Raw genomic sequence first — 20,313 nt, 5'->3', positions numbered from 1 at the left:
GTTCCCATTCCAGCAAGCATTTCTCTATTCCTTTCTTCAGGATGATAGCTACTCCCTCATGGCATAGGTCATCATCCTTTCCAGAAAAAGGACTGTTTCACCAGTATTAGTCTTCATTCTTCCTGATCCAATTCATCTGCTTTCACTGATACCATGGATATGTAGTTTATAGTGTCTCATTTCATTTGTGATCTGTGCCTGCTTACCTGTTTTATACATGGTATGTACATTTCTGGTATTGGCGCTCAGGACTTCCTTCTTCACGTCAGTAGCTTCATTTCTGCTTTCACCACTGGCAGTCACACAAGTCACTGTAAGTGACTCTGGAAAGCCGTCACACACAGCTGAGTTGATCCTCCAGGACTGGGGGTTTGGCTCAGAGCTAACAACCCTGACCTAGAAAAAGCCCTTTCTTACAGAAATAGCAACCAAGAACTCCTTCTCATTCTAAGAGTGACACACACAAGCTCCCCCACTTCTGCTCACTCACACACCCTCTTTCTACTACCCATCCCAAACGGATACTCCTGACAACCCACAAAAATCAATACCCTGCCTCCCAATGCACAGACTCTTCTCCACTCCCCATGCCCCCAACAGATGGTCCTGTCCCTGCCACATACTCACACCCTACCCTTCTGTCCATCCAAGTCTAACCAAACCAAAAGGAGAAAAAAGTCTTAGCGTAAACCCCAAATCCAACTGCTCCCTCCTAAACAGAGTATTTGTCATGAAAAGGGAGATGCATCCATTACAAATTTAATGTGGAACATGCTCAGATTCTACAAAGACAAGCAGCAATATCAGACAGACAGACCCCAGCTGCCTCTGCCTCTGTACAACTGTCACACTGAACCTGTGCTGCATGCTGTCTGTGTGAAGTCTGGACGGGGGGAGGCTTATGTCACTATGGGTCAGTGGTTTAGGGTACGCAGGAGCAGGTGACTTTGAAGAGAAAGTGTGTGCATGGGGGGAATGAAGCGGGATGGTAAGTGAACTATCACTCAATGGACAAATGCAGAGTTTGTGCCACTGAAGCTTGGAGCCTTCCACAGCCTGCTGCCCCCGCCCCCATGATATGTGGTACTTCATTCTCCCCATCCCAACCCTCACTGCGGCATATGTAGCGTAACATAACTTCCCTACCAATACACAGCACAGGGGGACATCTACCTGCATGTGTGCCATACACAGCACACAGGGACACCTACTTGCATGTGTCCCACTGCAAACTGCCAGGCTTTGCACCATTCCATAAAGTCCCACAACACAGCCTAGTGAAAAGTCAGTTGTTCTTGAGGCCAGGATAGAGTACTAGGGTCTCCAATGGGACAGGAGTGGAGGGTTGCTGGCTGACTAGGAAGATGAACAAAAAAAAAAAACGACACTCCCCACTGACAAAGGGCACACAGGGGAACTCCACCTGACTGCCAAAATCCTCCCGTCCCCTATTCCTAGTAGCTGAGTGCTTTTCATTTTCTATTCCACTGGCCTTACAATACCTGTAAATAGAGACACACTCTATCATCTCCTTGGTCTCAGCATCCTGCAGTGAGATACCCCTTGGTGAGACAGTCAGGATGACTTTCTGGAATTTCTTGGCTCCCACACGAGCCTAGGAACAGTAAGTTGAAATGCACAGTCACACATTAGACAATGACTAAGCAAATCTAAGCAGAACCCAGCAAGTGATTTTGGCTCTTGTCACTCTCCATTGGAATCAGCAGTCCAGACCTGTTGCAGCATTCCAGGCACTGGGATTTCAGCTAGCAAACATCAGTACCATAGGTAGTAGGAAAGGTTGGGCAAGAACCCTCTTCCCTTCTTTGCACTTCAAGCTCCTTATTCACACAACCGGGCTGAAGTCACTCACCAAGCTTCCAAATGGAAAGTACTTTGAGCTCTTCAAAGAAGGGGCTAAATACAGGCAAAGAGGTGGGCTCTCTCCCACTCCTGAACACAAGTGGAACTGAGAGTTTCCCTCCCTGAAGAACAAGGCCTTTGCAGGGAAAAGGGCCCAGCTGCCACGTAGTGCCCCAGGGGCTTGGCTCAGAGAACAAGACAAACAGGCTGTGGGATCATGCACATGTTGGACACAGATGTTGAAAAGAGCATAGGACCAGAGAAAAATCACTTAGCCCAGACCCCCTAACTTCTGCTAGGCCTAGTCCCTAAATATTGATTTTCTTTAATTCTCTCATCAGGCAGGCAGAAACAATGAAGTCCAGCATAGTGGGAGGAGGGAATCTCTTACCATAGCAATGATCCGGCGGATGGCATTGGCTGCCATGTCTTCTCCTTTGGGTTTCTCCACCAGCGTCATACCCAGGTACTTGAGTGAGAAGCCCATCCCCTCCAGCAGGGGTTCCTGCATGTCACTCCAGTTCTCTGGGAGCTCTGCAAAGACACAGGCAGTATGGTTACAGTGAGTGATTACACATACAAACAGCTGCCATGCCGCATAGATCTTCCCTACTTGATTCTCTCCAACATTTTGTTACTATTTGTAGCAGGTGCCCTGTAGCAGAATGGCACTGTGGACAGACAATTCCCTTTCTGCAGCTATTCCTCTTGGTGCTGCTACCTGCACCAGCACGTGCATTCAGTTTCTTAACTTTGTTTTGAAATGGAAAACAATTCAGTCCCATGATATTGGAAGACCTCTGTTCTGGGGACATCTGTTTAGCAAGAACTTGTAAGCTCCTTGACCCAACTGGTGTCTATATAAAGCCTGATTCTGTGAGATACTGTGCTGAGTTCTCCCAACTCCCACTGACTTTGCTGAGATTTGTGAAGGTACTGTCTTCTTGCAGGAGAATGTTCCAAAGGTCCATCTAGTCCAGTATCCAGTCTTCCCACCAAGGGCCAATGTCAGGTGCTTCAGAGGGAATGAAAAGTGATCCATCTGGCAGCCCATTCACGAGGCTGGCCCTTAACTCAGTGTGCACAGGTGCACTATGCAGACAATAATTGTGTTCTATTATACCTCCTCAATGCAGTCTTTAAACAGCCACAGCTAAGTTAAATCAAAACCAGAGCCTTGGTTGTTATCAGCCACAATTCTGCTTGGGCATATTCTTACTAGGCCAAGAACTAAACAGTCAAAGTAGGATTGGACTAGGACATGCCTGGACCACGAAGAGTAACTGGAAAGACCACCATGACTAAAGGAAAGATTTTATTAGCCCTTCTCAAAGGTGAGAATTCAGGTACCTGTAACAGAGGTGGATTTTGAAGGAGCAGATGGGAAGGGGCATACACAGACCTAAGGTGCTGCATGAGGGAAAGAGGGGACACAGGGGCATCAGTCTTTGCTGAAGCGTATATACTACTGCCTTTTGAGTTGCAGCCAATTTTTCTCTCAACTCAAGATTATTTTTTTTTTTTTTTTTTTTTTTTTTTAGAATGACGAAAGTTCCCAACGGCCAGCCCCTGGTTTTTCCTAGCATGTGCAGCCAGCTTTGCAGAGAAAGAAGCAACCATATGGCTTCACAAACTCATGGCAGGAGACTCAAGGAAAAGGGTTATGTAATTACGCATGCTGCAGCTACAGTATGTGGGACATCTGACTAGGAAAACATTTGAATTGCCATTTGTGCCACTCTGGATTTAGCTTGGCTACCATAGGGTCTAAGTATTCTTTGATAAATGGAAGTTCTCCATCTTTAGAGATGACAGACCTATTTATTAATCAAAATACAAATCACATTTGATATACCGAAGCAAACCTTTAATGCTGAATGTTTCATTGATCCCAACTCGGTCCAGCAGCCAGTAACAGAAACAGAGGAGTAGCTTAATAGGGTGAGCTAAGGCTCTGAACTGCTGTTAGCAACCATTTTTCAGGCATTTTCAACAACACCAACTATGTTAGTCACAGCGGAGGAATAAAACAATGGAAAGACACAGAAGTTGAGGGTCTGACCATTGAATGGGGAATGGATCACAGGAGATGGACCATTCAGTATGGTATTTGCTCTCTTCTCTTCATACCTTTCAAAGGTGGCACTAGCTACTGTCAGAAGCTAAAGTACAGAGCTAGATGGATTAGTCTTACTCTTAATGCTGTTCTTCACGGTGAGTCAACCTGGGGGAAATGGGCTCTTAATATTGTAAGCAGCAGACTGACATGGATTTCCTCAGTATTGGGCAAGGTCTCTCATGCTCATCACACAGGAGCCTCTTTTCAGAGCACTGTTTCACTGCTTCCAGAAAGGTCCTCCTGTCCATGTGTCAGAGGCACAGCTCAGTGCTGGAAATGGTTTAGACAAAAGAATTTCTCACGGAGGCAGCGTGCAAGCCCATATTCCAAAGGCTTTCAAGCAGGTTATGATGAAGAGCTCAACCCTACTCTTTCTCTGGGGTTAGGCTCTTCATCATAACCTGCCTAAAAGTTATGATGCCTTTTTCTGCAGTCATATTAGGAGAGCAGCAGCCATAAGCCAAGAAGCGGAAAGTCACATTCCATCTAAGTTACATAAAAACAACGTAATATCAGGCTGTTAAGAAAGTGATCCTGTCCTAATAGTACTCACCCCATCATCAGATACAGAAACAGATCTTAAGATGGTCGAAGAAAACTTTGTTTAACAGAATTTCTGTGTAGCAAGAAATCACTTATCAATGGTTGTGCCTGTAAAAGGCCTACTTCTTAGTTTTGACATTATTGTCCCCATTTCTATATTGTTTTCTTGTATGGTCTCTGTCTAGTTATTTGATTATTTTTCTGTTGAAGAATTAGTTTTGTAAGCTATAAATTAATTAAGGTGGGGCGGTATGATTGTATAAAGAGAAGTTACTCACTTGTGTAGTAACGATGGTTCTTCGAGATGTTCTTTCTTCTTTGAGCGGTCCCCTTGGATGCTCCACATTAGATGTCGGGCTCACCCTGGCACTGCAGATTGGAGATTTCCAGCTGTATCTCGTCAGGTCATGCATGCACCGACGCGTGTTGGTCCTTCGCACACTTTCAGTCACGTGTGCAATCCGGTCCATGCCAGTTCCTCGATCAACCGCCCCGGATGCTCCTGAAATACACAAAGCAGAACTCCAAAGTGGGGAGGAACAGGTGGGTAGTGGAGCACCAACAGGGACACATCTCGAAGAACCATCGTTACTACACAAGTGAGTAACTTCTCTTTCTTCTTCGAGTGGTCCCCATGGGTGCTCCACATTAGAGCCGTGTCTACATGTGCACGCTACTTCGAAGTAGCGGCAGTAACTTCGAAATAGCGCCCGTCACAGCTACACGTGTTGGGCGCTATTTTGATGTTAACATCGACATTAGGCGGCGAGACGTCGAAGCCGCTAACCCCATGAGGGGATGGGAATAGTGCCCTACTTCGAAGTTGAACGTCGAAGTAGGGCACGTGTAGATGATCCGCGTCCTGCAACATCGAAATAGCGGGGTCCACCATGGTGGCCATCAGCTGAGGGGTTGAGAGACGCGCTCTCTCCAGCCCCTGCGGGGCTCTGTGGTCACCGTGTGCAGCAGCCCCTAGCCCAGGGCTTCTGGCTGTTGCTGCCGCAGCTGGGGATCCATGCTGCATGCACAGGGTCTGCAACCAGTTGTCGGCTCTGTGGATCTTGTGTTGTTTAGTGCAACTGTGTCTGGGAGGGGGCCCTTTAAAGGGAGCGGCTTGCTGTTGAGTCCGCCCTGTGACCCTGTCTGCAGCTGTGCCTGGCACCCTTATTTCGATGTGTGCTACTTTGGCGTGTAGACGTTCCCTCGCAGAGCCTATTTCGATGTGGTGCTGCACGACATCGATCTTGAACGTCGACGTTGCCAGCCCTGGAGGACATGTAGACATTCATCGAAATAGCCTATTTCGATGTCACTGCATCGAAATAAGCTACTTCGATGTAGGCTTCAAGTGTAGACGTAGCTTAGGTGAGTACCCAGCAGTGACCCCAAAAATGGAGGTGGGTACCAGATTTATGTGCAGCTTGCCCTTGAAAGGACTGCTGTCAATAGACGTTTATCCTCATCCAACACCCAGTGAATCGCATAGTGTCTGGCAAAGGTGTCGTAGGATGACCACGTCACCGTTCTGCAGATGTCCTTTAATGCGACTCCTTTGAAGAAGGCTGTCGACGTCGCCATTGCTCTAGTGGAGTGAGCCCTGGGCGGAACTAGCAGAGGAGTCTTATGGAGTTTGTAGCACATTTTTATGCAGGATACAATGTTATTTGAAATCTTTGTGATGAAAGGCCTTCCCCTTTTGATCTGGGTGCAACAGATACCAGGAGTCTGACTGTTTTCTGGAAGGGCTTAGTTCTGTCTATGTAAAAGGCCAACACCCTCCTCACATGGAGTGAATGCAGCCGCACTTCCTTACTCGAGGTATGCGGTTTCAGGTAAAAGGAAGGTAAAACTATTGGCTCATTAACGTGGAACTCTGAGGCAATCTTTGGAAGGAAGGCCAGGTGTAATCATAAGACCACTGCCTCCTTCCAAAAAATTGTATAGGGCGGCGTGGTCCTCGAGTCTTTGCTAGAATGTAGGACTGAATTGGTGGAGTCACCAAATAGTTTTTCTTTGTCAAATGGAAGATCTACGATTTTCGTTTGCAGATCCTTGGGGATGCCAGATGTTTGGAGCCACAACTCCCTACGCATCACCACTGCTGTGGCTGTGGAGCTCGCCGCTGTGTCCACTTCATCCAGGGCAATCTGGACACCTATGCGTGCAGCTACATAGCCCTCCTGGACTATTGCCTTCAAGACCTGTTTCTTATCATCCAGGAGGAAGTCCATGAGAGAGGTAAGTCTAGTGTAATTGTAAAAGTTATGATTTGACAGGTGGACGGCGTAGTTGGCCATGTGCAGTAATAACGTGGAGGAGGAGTATACCTTCCTCCCAGATAAGTCCAGTTTTCTTGCATCCTTGTCAGACCCTGCAGACTTATATTGTGGTGCCTTCGATCTGTGCTGCGAAGATTCAACCACTAGGGAATTTGGTTGGGGGTGGCTGAACAGAAATTCCATACCCCTGGAATGGTACAAAGTAGCTACTGTCTGCCCTTTTGTTTGCAGGTGGAATAGAGGCTGGGGTCTGCCATATATTTGTGGCAGCTCCCATAATGGCTTTGTCTAGTGGGATGGCTATAGTAGATGATGCGGGGGGGGTCTCAGGTTCTTGAGGAGTTTATGGTGTTTCTCCTGCACTTTCGCAATCTGTATGTCCTGAGTGTGCGCCACCCTCTTAAAAAGCTCTTGAAATTGCTTGAGGTTATCTGGGGGGAGATATATCCCCAGGAACAACCGCCTCATCTGGGGAGGACAAGGAAGCGTCACTGAGATAAACCTCCTCTGGCTCCTCGGACACCTCCTGTGTCCGTTCCCTTGCAGATTCTAGGGGGAGATCTAATGACTCTGGACCCATCCCCACCAGAGAGGCATGTGATGTTTTTGAAGGGAGGGAAGAGATGTTGCCATGCATTGAAGATTGAGGCGGGGATCTGTCCCTGGATCTTGAGCCCCGGTGCCGATAATGTTCACCATGATATGAGTGGCTGTAACAGCAGGGGCAGGATCCCGGTGATGGAGATCTAGACCATGATCGGTGTCTGTATGCATAGCGCTGAGAGGAGCATGATCGCCTTGATGATGTTGAGATCGGTGGGGATGCTCTACAGAAGCGCTCAAGTGGTTCCATTAAGGAGACTGGTGAAGGATGTCTGAGCCAGGGAGACGGTGGTTGAAGAAATGAAGATGGTGGTCTCAGGAAGGCAGGTGGTGTTGCCGCCCGTTCTGGCATACCCATCTCAGGAGCAGAGCTGGCAGAAAGTGGCATCCTGAGAATGTCAGGGGATGGGCTATATTGCCAGGTCTTGGATCTTGCCTTGCCCAGCCTGTGTGGCTGTATGGCCAGTGCCGCCATCTCTGGTGCCTGAGACCTTGGTGCGGGCGTCGGTGCTGTGCCCGGTGCTGCTACATGCGGTTCCGCGAGCATAGCTTTCTCCGGCACCGTCAGGCCCCGTGCTGAGGTCTCCAGTTCCGGTGCTCTCGGTGCCACAGCTTCCGGTGCCTGCCATGTTGGCTCTTGCAGGGTTCTCCGTGCCGACTGTTTACTGGTTGGAGCCCCAGGCACTGCTTTATATTGTGCAGCCTTCTCGCTGCTTTGAACAGCCAGCAGTTCGCATACCTGTACCTTGCTCGTCCTGTTCACAGATACCACTTGCAAGGATCGAGTTGGGGATACCTTCTTTTTCTTATGCGCAGAGGGAGGTTAAAGAGATTGCCTTCCTCTTATGAGGCCCTGAGGGCCCTTCCTTCTGGGGCATCTCCAACAGTTCAGGCTGGAGGGCCTTGTTGAACAAGATCATTTTTGACCTCATCTCCCTGTCCTTCCTTGCTCTGGCCGTTAGTTTAGAGCAGTGAGGACATTTCTGGGGGACATGGGCCTCTCCCAAACAAGGAATGCATTTACTATGGCCATCAGAGGCAGGCATGGCCTCACTGCACAATTCACATTTCTTAAACCTGGGCGAAGACATCTCTTTCAAGGTACTTAACTCCTTTCAATGTTAACTAAGGCACTTAACTGCTACTAATAGCTAACAAAGCAGATAATGTTTACAGTCTCTAAGATATTGGACCACCCGAGGTGGCCGCCACCTCCTTCTCCCGCTCTTCTCTTTTTTTTTTTTTTTTCCTTTTTAAAACTATATTCAAGAAACAAACTTCAGCAGTTCTTAGAAAACGAGAAAGAAACAAGTAACTATATTATAATGAGTTTATCTGTCTCAGGCATTGGAGCCGGAGCGGAGGCCATCTGCAGCCGTTAGCGGTTGAGAGGAACTGGCGTGGATTGGATCGCACACGTCACTGAAAGCATGCGAAGGACCGACGCACATCGGCGCATGAGCGACCTGATGAGATACAGCTGGAAATCTCCAATCTGCAGCGCTGGGGCGAGCCCGACACCTAATGTGGAGCACCCAAGGGGACCACTCAAAGAAGAACGAACTGTTTTACATTATGTTAGGATTGGTTGGAAAATTTAGCAGGTAATATTTTAACAAAATTATTAGTTAAGGTACACCAACGCAAAACTTAAGTTCCACTAAATAAACTGAAGTCCAAAAAAATGAAAAGGTAGTCTTGTAGCACTTTGAAGACTAAAAATGATTTATTAGGAGATGAGCTTTAGGACAGACTCACTTCTTTAGATGTGGAAACTCTGATCTGAAGTGGGTGTGTCACACAAGCTCATCACCTAATAAATCATTTTTGTTAGTCTTTAAAGTGCTACAAGACTGCTTTGTTGTTTTGTGAAGATACACACGAACATGGCTACCTCTCTGTGAAGTCCAAAAAATATTCCCAGAATCACAGAACCGTAAGGAACTTCCAGAAGTCATCAAATCCAGTCCCCTGCACTCATGGCACTGCCTAGACTCAGCACTAGCCAGACCATTCCTGTCAGGTGTTTGTTTAACCTGTTCATAAAAATCTCCAATGAGCGAGCTTCCAAAGTTTATTACAGTGGTTAACCACCCTGGTAGTGAGGAAATTTTCCTAATCCAACCTAAACCTCTCTGGCTCCAGTTAACCCCAACGCTTGTTGTCCTTTCATCACAGGTTAAGGAGAATAATTCTTCTCCCTCCTCCCTGTAACAACCTTAAAGATACTTCTTTGGGAACAGCTCCAGAACACATCCCCAAGAACAGAGCTGTCAGACATCAACACTTATGCAGAAGCTGGAGTCTCCAGCGGATCTGATTCTGACTGGCCATGAACAAAAGTTCAGCTGCCTGTGACTACGTCAGTCTTATTCCTGGGATCTAGGCCTCTATTCAGTCCACTGGTCCCACTGTAAGGGCCCAGGTGCCCTCGCTAGGGTGAGGGGTAGTCTGGAGTTAACCTGGCCCCCACCCACTCATTCTGGGTTCCAGCCCAGGGACCCTGTGCAGCTGCTACTGGGGAGGGCTGACTCCCTTTGCGCCACAGCTCTTCTTCCTGGGCCACCTCCCCACACTATTCCCCAATACCTTCCTCCAGGTTGCAGCAGCAGCGAATCCTCCTTGATCTGCTACGGCTGGGTGACCAGCTCTTCCCAGCCTATGACTGGGCCCAGGGTGACCAGGGCTAGGAAGTCCACACGCTCACTGCTGAAGCTCCTCATCCCGACTCTGCTGTTCCGGATACTCTCCTCTGCTCTTCTCAAACGTTGCCTCTTCCACTACTTTGATCTCCTCATCTCTCTCACTCTCCCCCCTTGCTCTGCAGTGGAAAGGGTTTTAAAGGTAGGTTTAAGTGGGACCATGTGGTCCTACCTGATTTAGGGGAGCCTCCTCCCCAGCTGCTGCCACTCCGTCAGCACAAAAACCAACTTGTTTTTATTTCTTGTATTTTTTCCCTGGCCTCACCCTGCCACATGCCTTATTGGGAGTGGCAAGTATTGTAGTTAATTCGTGCATTCTCTTTTGGTGATTGTTAATAAATGGAGGGTAGGCATATTACTGTGTTAGGCTCTTTCACTGGTAAAAGACCCTGTAAACCCACAAGAAGAAATGCCCCGATCCCTAGGAATTTATGAATGGCCCTGAGCACTAGGAACTGGGTTAGGATAGATGCCTTTCCCCTAAAGCACTAAAAAATGTGAAAGGGTGAAGGTGCGTAAATCAACCAGGTTACACCTTGAGTGAAGGAGTCAAGTAGAGGTGTGGGGAGGTCCTGACCTAGAGCATGTGCCATATCCTAGAGTGTGTGGGTAACAAATTTAGAGTTAAGTTGGATGCGTTATACCTTAAGGCTATGGAAGGGTAAAGGTGGGTGCTCTAGAGTGGGTGTAACAAAGTAGTATGTGGGTAACAGCTTCTACAACAGCCAGTAGGCACAGGCCCTCCACGTAAAAATTCTTGCAGGGCTGGAAGAGTTCAGCCTTTCCATTCTGAACACTGGATTAAACTCTTATGGCCCAAGAGGCACCCTGATAAGAAGACTGGAAGAGTAGAGACCCACAAGCAAGGAGATACAAGCTGCGGCGCCTTAGAATGCTGATGAGATCCAGTTCTAATGAGTTTAGGAAAAAGAGCTCTCTAAACACCTTACCCTGGGCCTTCCAGACTGGGACCTTCCTGAGACTCAGGCTGTGTCTACACTATGAGATAAAAGTGAATTTTAATACTGCTTTGTAACTCTGGAATTTACAAATTTGATTTTGACTATCCTCAACTCCCCACATACTCCTCACAAAGTCGACTTATTGCTGCCACACTCAACTGGCAAACATTGCATGTTTCAATAGTGCATTGTGGGAACCTATCCCAAAGTTCCCTCATCCCCATAGCATTCTCGGTATGCTTGCTGGTCTCTGACATCTTCTGACATTGCATTTTCCTCATTCTCCTCCCATGTTAAGCAAATGTCCATTTTTCCACTCAGTAGGAAGGAAAAGTTGTTGTCAATAAAGATGGCAAAATTCACAGAAATCTCTTTCTTCTGTAACTAAATCATCAAGGATTTAATAAAAATTAGCAAGTGTGCTGCTTCACAACTGGCCAGTCACTGACTGTCCCCTCTCCTAGGATTGCGTCTGATCCTTAAATGTAGCAGAGGGATAATGAAAAACTTGAAGAAAAAGTTGATGGTAAAGATTTTGAAAAAGGAGTTGATAAGGGGAGGGTAGTTGGCTTCCCAGTTCATTATACGTCTTCTGTGCACAATCTTCATTCTCAACTGGCACTCCACCCCTCCCTGAAGGGGTGTGACGTTAGAAGAAAGAGGCTAGGAAAGGCCAGGAAAAAACATTTTTATCTTTCTTCTTCACTACACAGACATTGCCAACACTTGGGATGGCGGTGAAATCTCATACACTGAACTTATAACAGAAACAGGAATCTCAACAGGCCACCCACTGTTCCCGGTATTTTTGTGGGGTCAAAGCACAAGGAAAGAGAATAGGAAAGGTTAGGAAAGATTTTTTTTTTAATAAATCAAATATCAAAGATTTTGCAAAAAGCAGCAGGTGTCTGCAATGGGCAGCAAGCCCCCGAAAATATTTTTGGCAGAAGAGGCTGTGGTTTGCAGCTGCAGAGCTGGGTTCCACCAGCCCTGAAAATCTTAGCTGTTGGGGGAGACTTCCCCCTGCCCAGCAGCAAGTCCCTGAATATCTTAGCTGCCAGGCAAGACTCTCTCTCCCCTCGCCCCCCGACTCCCAGTGGCAGTAAGCCCCTGAATATCTTAGTTGCTGGGATAGACTTCCCCCCAGTGGCTGCAAGCACCCAAAATTCTTTCCCGCCCTTGGAGCCCTAACCACATGCAAGCTGGGACATGGTGCTGCCTGGCAGCATGGTCAGCCCCGAACAGCAGGCATGTCCTTTTATTGGATCGGGGCTACACATGTGATATGGCTGACCACAGAAAAGACCCTGACCACATGGCACCTGTGGGAGATGGGGGGCATGCACAAATGTAACCCACTGAGAAGAAATTTCTCAGCCTCTTATGCAAGCACAGACCCCCAAAATAGACTTGCTGCCACATGGAGTAAGTCGGACAGGGGCTGGCGTCAGGCAGAGCAGAAAAAAATATACCAAGTGTAGAGACAGAACCACGAACTCTGTTCTGGGGCTATTTGTAATGGGCAGGTGCACTCACAGCGCTAATAGCAAAGACAGACACACATTTCTCAGGCTCTCATACAAACATGACCCCACAGCCACAGGTGTCCTGGTCCCAATTTGAAATTCATGGTCTTACTGTTACCTAATTCCTGCACACCTGGGCTGTTTCCACACAGGCAAGATCTTCCAGAAGAACAGTGCCTTCTTCTGGAAGATCTGCAGAGCTTCTACACATGTAAGACACTCTTTCAGATTTCTTCCAGAAGAAGGTGCCCCCTCTTCCAGATTCTGTATGCTCTTCTTCCGGAAGAAGGCATGTGTGGATGTTGCTGGACTGCTTCTTCCGAAAGAAGCAGTCCTCCATGGCGGCAGCCTGCTGGACAGCAGGGCTGCTCTAGACTCGCCCAGCGAGCCTCTATGGTCCCCAGGTCCTTGCAGCCTTTAAAGCTGCAAGGACCTGGAGACCCCATAGCAGGAAGCTGAGAGTGAGAGACAGACAGCACGTGCAGAGCTGCCTGCAACACTCCCCCGAGGCCCCACAGTGCCCAGCAAGTACCAACCCGCAGGGATGGCTAGCCGCCCAGTAGAGCCCCAGGAACCCGGACGAGGGCAGCCAGGACCCCGACCAGGCTCCAAAACTAAGGGCCCCCTCCTGCACTGAACCACAGCTCCAGGATCTCCTGGGGATCTGGTACAATGAAGATGTCCTCCAGGACACCAGCGAGCACTGGAGGAATGCCCCAGCCTTCGCCCGCCTCGCCCAAGGCCTGGATGCCCATGGCCACCCCTCCCGGACACCAGAACAAGTGCAGTGCAAAGTGAAGGAGCTGCGGCAGGGGTAGCACCTGCAGATCTGGCCGTGCCCCTGCCAGCTGCCCCTTCTACCGGGAGCTGCGGGACCTCCTGGCTGCAAATGACGCCTCTCCACCCCGTGTCACGGTGGAGACAGCTGCAACCGAGCCCCTTGCTGCACTGGAGAATGGGGAAGAGGGGCCCGCCACCACGGACGTCCCATCTGATGGGGAGTCCACAGACAGGGTCCTTTGTCATTGTGGTGCCCTCCACCGCCAGCAGCTAGGTCCTCTCCAGTTGGGCATCACCTGACATATACAAGGCCACCTCGGGTAAGTGCGCACAGTTGAAAAGCACACTGGGGGGGAAGGGGGACACCTAGGCCCCAGCCCTGGGCCCTGAAGCCCTAAAGCCCATCCCTGGTCAGGGCCCAGAGCACACCAGTGCCTGCGTGCAGCACCCAGCTCCCTCTCCCATGGAGCGCCCCGAGTGTGCTCAGGCCCCCTCCGGACAGCAGAGCTGCATCCGGAACCCCCCATGGCTGAGCCCCCCCTAGCCCACAAGCCTGTTGCTAGGGTGGGCCACCATGGATAGCACCCCAGCTCTGGCATCATGCCACAGTGGCCACCGTGGCGAGTGCACACAAGCCCGCACAGCGGCCTCCCCTGGCACATGCTGAATAGTGAATGCTAGTGGGAAAGGGGTAGGGTTAGAAGTTGAAATAAAAAAAGAACAAGTTAAAAATCACTTAGGAAAATCAGCTGTCTGCAAGTCACCAAGGCCTGATGAAATGCACCCTAGAATACTCAAGGAGCTGATAGAGGAGATATCTGAGCCTTTAGCTATCATCTTTGGAAAATCATGGGAGACAGGAGAGATTCCAGAAGACTGGAAAAGGGCAAATATAGCTTTCATCTATAAAAAAGGAAATAAGAATAACCCAGGAAACTACAGGCCAGTCAGCTTAACTTCAGTGCCAGGAAAGATAATGGAGCAGTTAATTAAAGAAATCATATGTAAGCACTTGGAAGGTGGTAAGGTAATAGGAAACAGCAAGCATGGATTTGTAAAGAATAAATCTCGTCAAACTAATCTGATAGCTTTCTTTGATAGGATAACGAGCCTTGTGGATAGGGGAGAAGTGGCACATGTGGTCTACCTAGACTTTAGTAAAGCATTTGATACGGTCTCATGATATTCTTATCAAAAAACTAGGCAAATACAATTTAGATGAGGCTACTATAAGGTGGGTGCATAACTGGCTGGATAACCGTACCCAGAGAGTAGTTCTTAATGGTTCTCAATCCTGCTGGAAAAGTATAACAAGTGGGGTTCCACAGAGGTCTGTGTTAGGACCGGTTCTGTTCAATGTCTTCATCAATGATTTAGATATTGGCATAGAAAGTATGCTTATTAAGTTTGCAGATGATACCAAGTTGGGAGGGGTTGCGACTACTTTGGAGGATAGGGTCATAATTCAAAATGATCTGGATAAATTGGAGAAATGGTCTCTGGTAAACAGGTTGAAGTTTAATAAGGACAAATGCAAAGTGCTCCACTTAGGAAGGAACAATCAGTGTCGCACACACAGAATGGGGAGAGACTGTCTAGGAACGACTACAGCAGAAAGGGATCTAGGGATTATAGTGGACCACAAGCTAAATATGAGTCAACAGTGTGATGCTGTTGCAAAAAAAAGCAAACATGATTCTGGGATGCATCAACAGGTGTGTTGTGAATAAAACATGAGAAGTCATTCTTCCGCTCTACTCTGCGCTGGTTAGGCCTCAGCTGGAGTATTGTGTCCAGTTCTGGGCACCGCAGTTCAAAAAAGATGTGGAGAAACTAAAGAGGGTCCAGAGAAAAGCGACAAGAATGATTAAAGGTCTAGAGAATGCGACCTATAAAAAAAAGTTGAAAGAATTGGGCTTGTTTAGTTTGGAAAAGAGAAGATTGAGGGGGAGACATGATAGCGGTCTTCAGGTATCTAAAAGGGAGTCATAAGGAGGAAGGAGAAAACTTGTTCTTCTTGGCCTCTGAGGATAGAACAAGAGGCAATGGGCTTAAACTGCAGCAAGGGAGGTTTAGATTGGACATTAGGAAAAAGTTCCTAACTGTCGGGGCGGTCAAAGAGTGGAACAAATTGCCAAGGGAGGTTGTGGAATCTCCATCGCTGGAGATATTTAAGATCAGGGATGGTTTAGATAGTACTTGGTCCTGCCATTGGGGCAGGGGGCGGGACTCGATGGCCTCTCGAGGTCCCTTCCAGTCCTAGTGTTCTATGATTCTATGCCCATTCCCTGGGTCCGTGGAGGGGATAACCAGCTGGGGAGACTGGGGCCATACCACGCAGGTCCCAGATGTGGTACTGACTTCCCCCTTTACCCCCACCCTCTCTCTCTTAACTGTACCATCTGAGGGCCGGGGCAGCTGGACGAGGAGCCCGGGGCCAGCCAGCCCCATACAGGCCGGAGGACCCAGCAGCCAACCAGCTGGGCCTGCACCAGCCCCTGCTGTGCGGCAGCAGCCACTAGTGTGCCGGACCCGACACAGCCGCCACAAGGAAGAGGTTGCGGCCTACACAGCAGTCCTCCACCAGCAGGATGCCCCCACTGAAAGATGGCTAGCCCTCGATGAGGCCAAGCTCCAGTGGAGGCGGGACACTTGGGGTAAGGTTGTGGGGATGCTCCGCACAGTGTGCGGGGCCCTAGCAGGCCAGCCCCCAACCCCCCAGCTGACCCCCCCCAGCAGTCTCCCCAGAGGTCCCCCCATAGTGCCCCCCCAATGCCCCCCCGAGCCCCTCCCTGCTGCCCCTCTGCATCCCCACTCACTGCCCCCAAACCAGCCCCTCAGCTGCTCCCGTGCCCCCAGCCCATGACCCTGAGGCACTGGCTGCCCTATTGCCCCCAGGCCTGCCCGATGCTGTGCTGAGGGACCTCGCAGCATGGCTTGTGGCCACGGTGGGTTCTGTGGAGGGTCGCCCAAGCCACAACCCACCCCCCTCAGGCCCCTCCACTGAGGCTGGGCAGAATGCTGACCGGCCCTACCTGTTGGTGCTTCCGGCCCCATCAGCGCCCTGCAGGGGACCATGCACCCAGGGTGGGAGGGGCACCTGTGGGCACTGGGGCTCGTGGCCTTCCACCCTGTCCCTTGATTAGGGCCCCCCAACATTCCTGCCCCAGTCGCCATACAGGTGTAGGTGCCCCTGCTCCCTTACCCCCCTGTATATAGTTCACTCCCTATCAGGTTTTGGTTGTTCCTTTATTATTCATTATTTACATTTTTCACATTGGCAATGGTTCAGGGTTAAATATATGGCAGCATTCAGCACCCGTGTCCCCGATTACTGTGGGGGAGGGTGGGGCGTTGGGGGGTGTGCACATGGCAGGGTGTGTAAGGGGTGCCTGTGTGGAGGGGTGCAGGGATTGGTACTTCCCTCGGCTGAATGCCTCCCGAAGCACCTCCCGAATCCGGAGTCCGTCACGGTCAAGCCACCAGTTGCGGGCCATGGTGGGCTGCTGGTAGCGGGGGGCCAGCTCTGCCATCCAGCCCTGGGGCAGGGTCCCCTCATGTGCCTCAATGAGGTTGTGGAGCGCACAGCAGGCGGCCACGACCTGCAGGATGTTCTCCACCCCCACATCGAAACGCATGAGGAGACACCTGAACTGCGCCTTCAGACAGCCGAAAGCTCAATTGATGGGATACCGGGCACATGAGAGCCGGGCGTTAAGCAGTTCCTGGGAGGGTGTGGGGGTGGCCCGTATATGGGGTGCATCAGTCAGGGCTGGAGTGGGTAGGCCGGGTTGCCCACGAGGCAAAGAGGCATCATGACGTCCCTGATGGCGCGCTCCAACTGGGGCACGAATGTCCTGGTCTCCATCCTGCGGAACAGGGCGGAATTCTGCAGGATCCACGCATCACATGCCCTGCCCGGCCAGCCAACATAAATGTCCGTGAACTTCCCACGGGCATCCACCACAGCCTGGAGCACAATGGAATGGTACCCCTTGTAGTTGCCATATCAGCTGCCACTGTGGTCCGGGGCCCTGATGGGGATATGCGTCTCATCGATTGCCCCAAAACACTGGGGGAACCCAAGTGCGGTGAAGCCTTCAACGACTGCGTCCAGGTCCCTGATGCTCACCAGCCGCTGCACCAGCACGTGGCTGATTGCCCTCATGACCTGCAGCGGAATGGGTGCACTCGTGGGCATACGCAGAGGGGTCCCTGCCCCACTCCCCTTCCACCCCCTCCCTCCCTACCAGGCCCCCCCACTGAGGGACCCCTCCAGCAGCAGCCATGTGGTATCCCTTCTGGGCTAGGCCTGCCTGCCACCCCCCAGCCCTGCTCCCTCCCAATTGGCACCTGGGGTCCCCTGAGCCCGCCGGCCCCGTCCCTCCCTCCCGCCGGTGGGGTAGGGTCTGGGGCAGGGCTTACCTGGAGGTCAACAGCTCCAACAGTGGATGTGCCCACCCCAAACTGCTTCCCAATGGATTGGTAGCTGTTCGGGGTGGCCAATTTCCAGATGGTGATGACCATGCTCTTCTCCAGGGAGAAGGCTGGCCTCATCCAGGTATCCTGGCATCATAGCATGGGGGCGAGCCAACTGCAGATCTCGAGGAAGGTCTCTTTCTTCATCCACAGGTTCTGCAGCTAGCGGTCGTTGTCCCACTCCCCCATCAGTCCATGCTGGTGGCGTGGGTCCAGATGTGCTGGACCGTTTGGAGGGGGCCCGGCAGGGGTGGTAGAGGTGCAGGATGGCTAGCATGCAGGTGAGGGCAAGCCTGCTGTCCTGCGGCTGCTGGGGGTCCATGCCCGCTGGTCTGTGGGAGCTGGACAGGGACCTGAGTCCGGCTGGCTGGGCACAGAGTTGGCTGGCCTCAGCAGCGTTTGCAGGGAGGGGCTGTTTGGGTGAGACCCTTTAAGGGGCCGTGTGGCTGGCGGCCCCAGAAGGGCTCCCTGGCTGTGCAACCCCATCCATGCTGTTTCCTGCCCTGCTCTTCCAGATGAGTGCCACGGCATGTGTAGATGCACCCTTCTGGAAAAAGGGGTGGCTCTTTCAAGGTCCTATCTGATGCATAGAAGCACTCTTCTGGAAGAAGATCTTCTGGAAAAGGTGTCGTGTAGAAACAGCCCTGGGGAGCAGCAGCCAGAGCGGAGCACTGTGGGGCATTATGGGTTGCATACAGGACCCCTCTGGAGGCTAATAAATTCACTTTTAAGCCGTGGTGCTTCCACACAGGCCTTTAATCAAAATTTTTGAATCCAAGCTTGATGCTACACCTAGCAGATACCGATGATATATTGATATTAGTGCTCCCTAAATTGAGCTAATGGTATATATAGTGAAGAGTCACATGATAATATTGAGCTGCCTTAAATTCAACTTTAGCTCATAGTGTAGATGCAGCCTCAGCCCAGGCAGCACTGAGACCTCACTTGAAGGCTGGAAGGGTTGGGGGAAAGGAATGAAGCAAAGCGCAGAAATGCCTCTTTTAGCCCCTTTATGCTCCCCGTCATTCACTGCACAGGCTCCTAGCTCCAGGACTTGCCAGCTCCCCAGTTGTTTTCTGGAGACCAGGCAGCAGCCTGGCAAGCAACTTTTTCTATCTGTGCTTAGCTAGAGGTGACTACTTTTCCTTTTGAGGGCAAGAGTTTTCCCAGTTATCTAAGCCAATGTAAACTTGAGCCTGAATCACTGCTGCACACTCTACATGGGCCAACATTTGGAAATTCCAGTTAGTGGTGGATGCAGTAGTCCTACCAGCCAGAACATTCCACTGGCACACAAAGACCTAAGATGCTCCTAAAGCAATATGTTAGATTTGAGCCCTGTTTGGTTTGTAGTTAGTGATAAGCTCTCCAGGTGCATGAATAGGCTCCATGCAGATCGCTGTTGATTGCGTTATAGTTCCAGTTAACTGCATAAAATAGATCATCTTTTTTCTGTAATATCTGTAACTGAACTAATTCTGAGTGTGCCTAGTGAGCACATGGTCACAAAACTTCTTAAGATCAAAATAAACCTACATGCACCTATTGCTTGAATAACTTGTCTGAATCAGATTTTCTGCTATTACCTTGTAAGTGATTTTCTGCATTATAGTAACAGCAGTACCAATCAGAATTGGTGCCCCATTGTGGTGAACACTGTATAAACATAAGATGGGGCTTGCAGCAGTAAGAACATAAGAACGACCATACTGGGTCAGACCAAAGGTCCATCCAGCCCAGTAACCTGTCAGCTGCCAGTGGCCAATACCTCATGTTCCAGAGGGAGCGGACTGAACTGGTCATGTTCAAGCGCTCTCTCTCCTGTCATACATCTCCAGATTCTAGTAAAGGCTACGGACACCATTCTTTACTCATCCTGGCTAATAGCCATTAATGTACCTAACCTCTATGAATTTATCTAGCTCTTTTTAAAACCCTATTATAGTACTATCCTTCATAGCCTTCTCTGGCAAGCAGTTCCACAGGTTGACTGTGCACTGTGTGAAGAAGGATTTCCTTTTATTTGTTTTAAACCTGCTGCTCACTAATTTCATTTGGTTTTCTCTCATTCTGATATTAGGGAAACAAGTAATTTTTCCTTGTTCACTTTCTCCACACCACTCAATTTTATATACCTCTATCATATTCCCCCTCCTTAGTTTCCTCTTTTCTAAGTTAAGAAGTCCTAGTCTCTTTAATCGCTTTCTATATGGGACCCGTTCCAAACCCCTAATCATTTTAGTTGCCCTTTTCTGAACCTTTTCTAATCCCAATGTACCTTTTTTGGTATCAGGAGACCACAACTGTACACAGTATTCAAGATGTGGGCGTACCATGGTTTTATACCAGGGCAATAAGATATTCTCTGTCTTATTTTCTATCCGTTTTTTAAATGATTTGTATCACAGTCCTCTAGGGGCTCCACTGGCTGTTTAGCAGGCCTCTTGCTTCTGA

General features: G+C 49.7%; 1 protein-coding gene across 9 annotated transcripts in view; it reads right to left on the bottom strand.

The window, feature by feature from the left end:
- Nucleotides 1–20,313, bottom strand: part of LOC142010671 (low density lipoprotein receptor adapter protein 1-like) — a 104,630-nt gene that overhangs the window by 62,729 nt on the left and 21,588 nt on the right. For 7 of the 9 annotated variants that reach the window (XR_012644863.1, XR_012644862.1, XM_074989091.1 and 4 more), the window contains exons 2-3: nt 2,255–2,397; nt 1,503–1,615 (exon numbers count right to left, since the gene is read on the bottom strand). Coding sequence is in view for 7 of the 9 variants with exons in the window: in XM_074989091.1 (XP_074845192.1) it covers nt 1,503–1,615; nt 2,255–2,397 (256 nt within the window). In the remaining 2 variants the exon portion in view is untranslated. Of the gene's footprint in view, nt 1–1,502; nt 1,616–2,254; nt 2,398–10,114; nt 10,229–20,313 lie in introns of all 9 variants that reach the window. The other 2 variants (XM_074989093.1, XM_074989095.1) reach the window with 1 other exon arrangement.

Source organism: Carettochelys insculpta, chromosome 3 (genome assembly GCF_033958435.1).
Source record: "Carettochelys insculpta isolate YL-2023 chromosome 3, ASM3395843v1, whole genome shotgun sequence".
In the NCBI taxonomy this organism is placed as follows: Eukaryota; Metazoa; Chordata; order Testudines; family Carettochelyidae; genus Carettochelys; species Carettochelys insculpta.
Note: the sequence above shows the minus strand (reverse complement) of the source record. Positions and strands in the feature narration are given on the sequence as shown.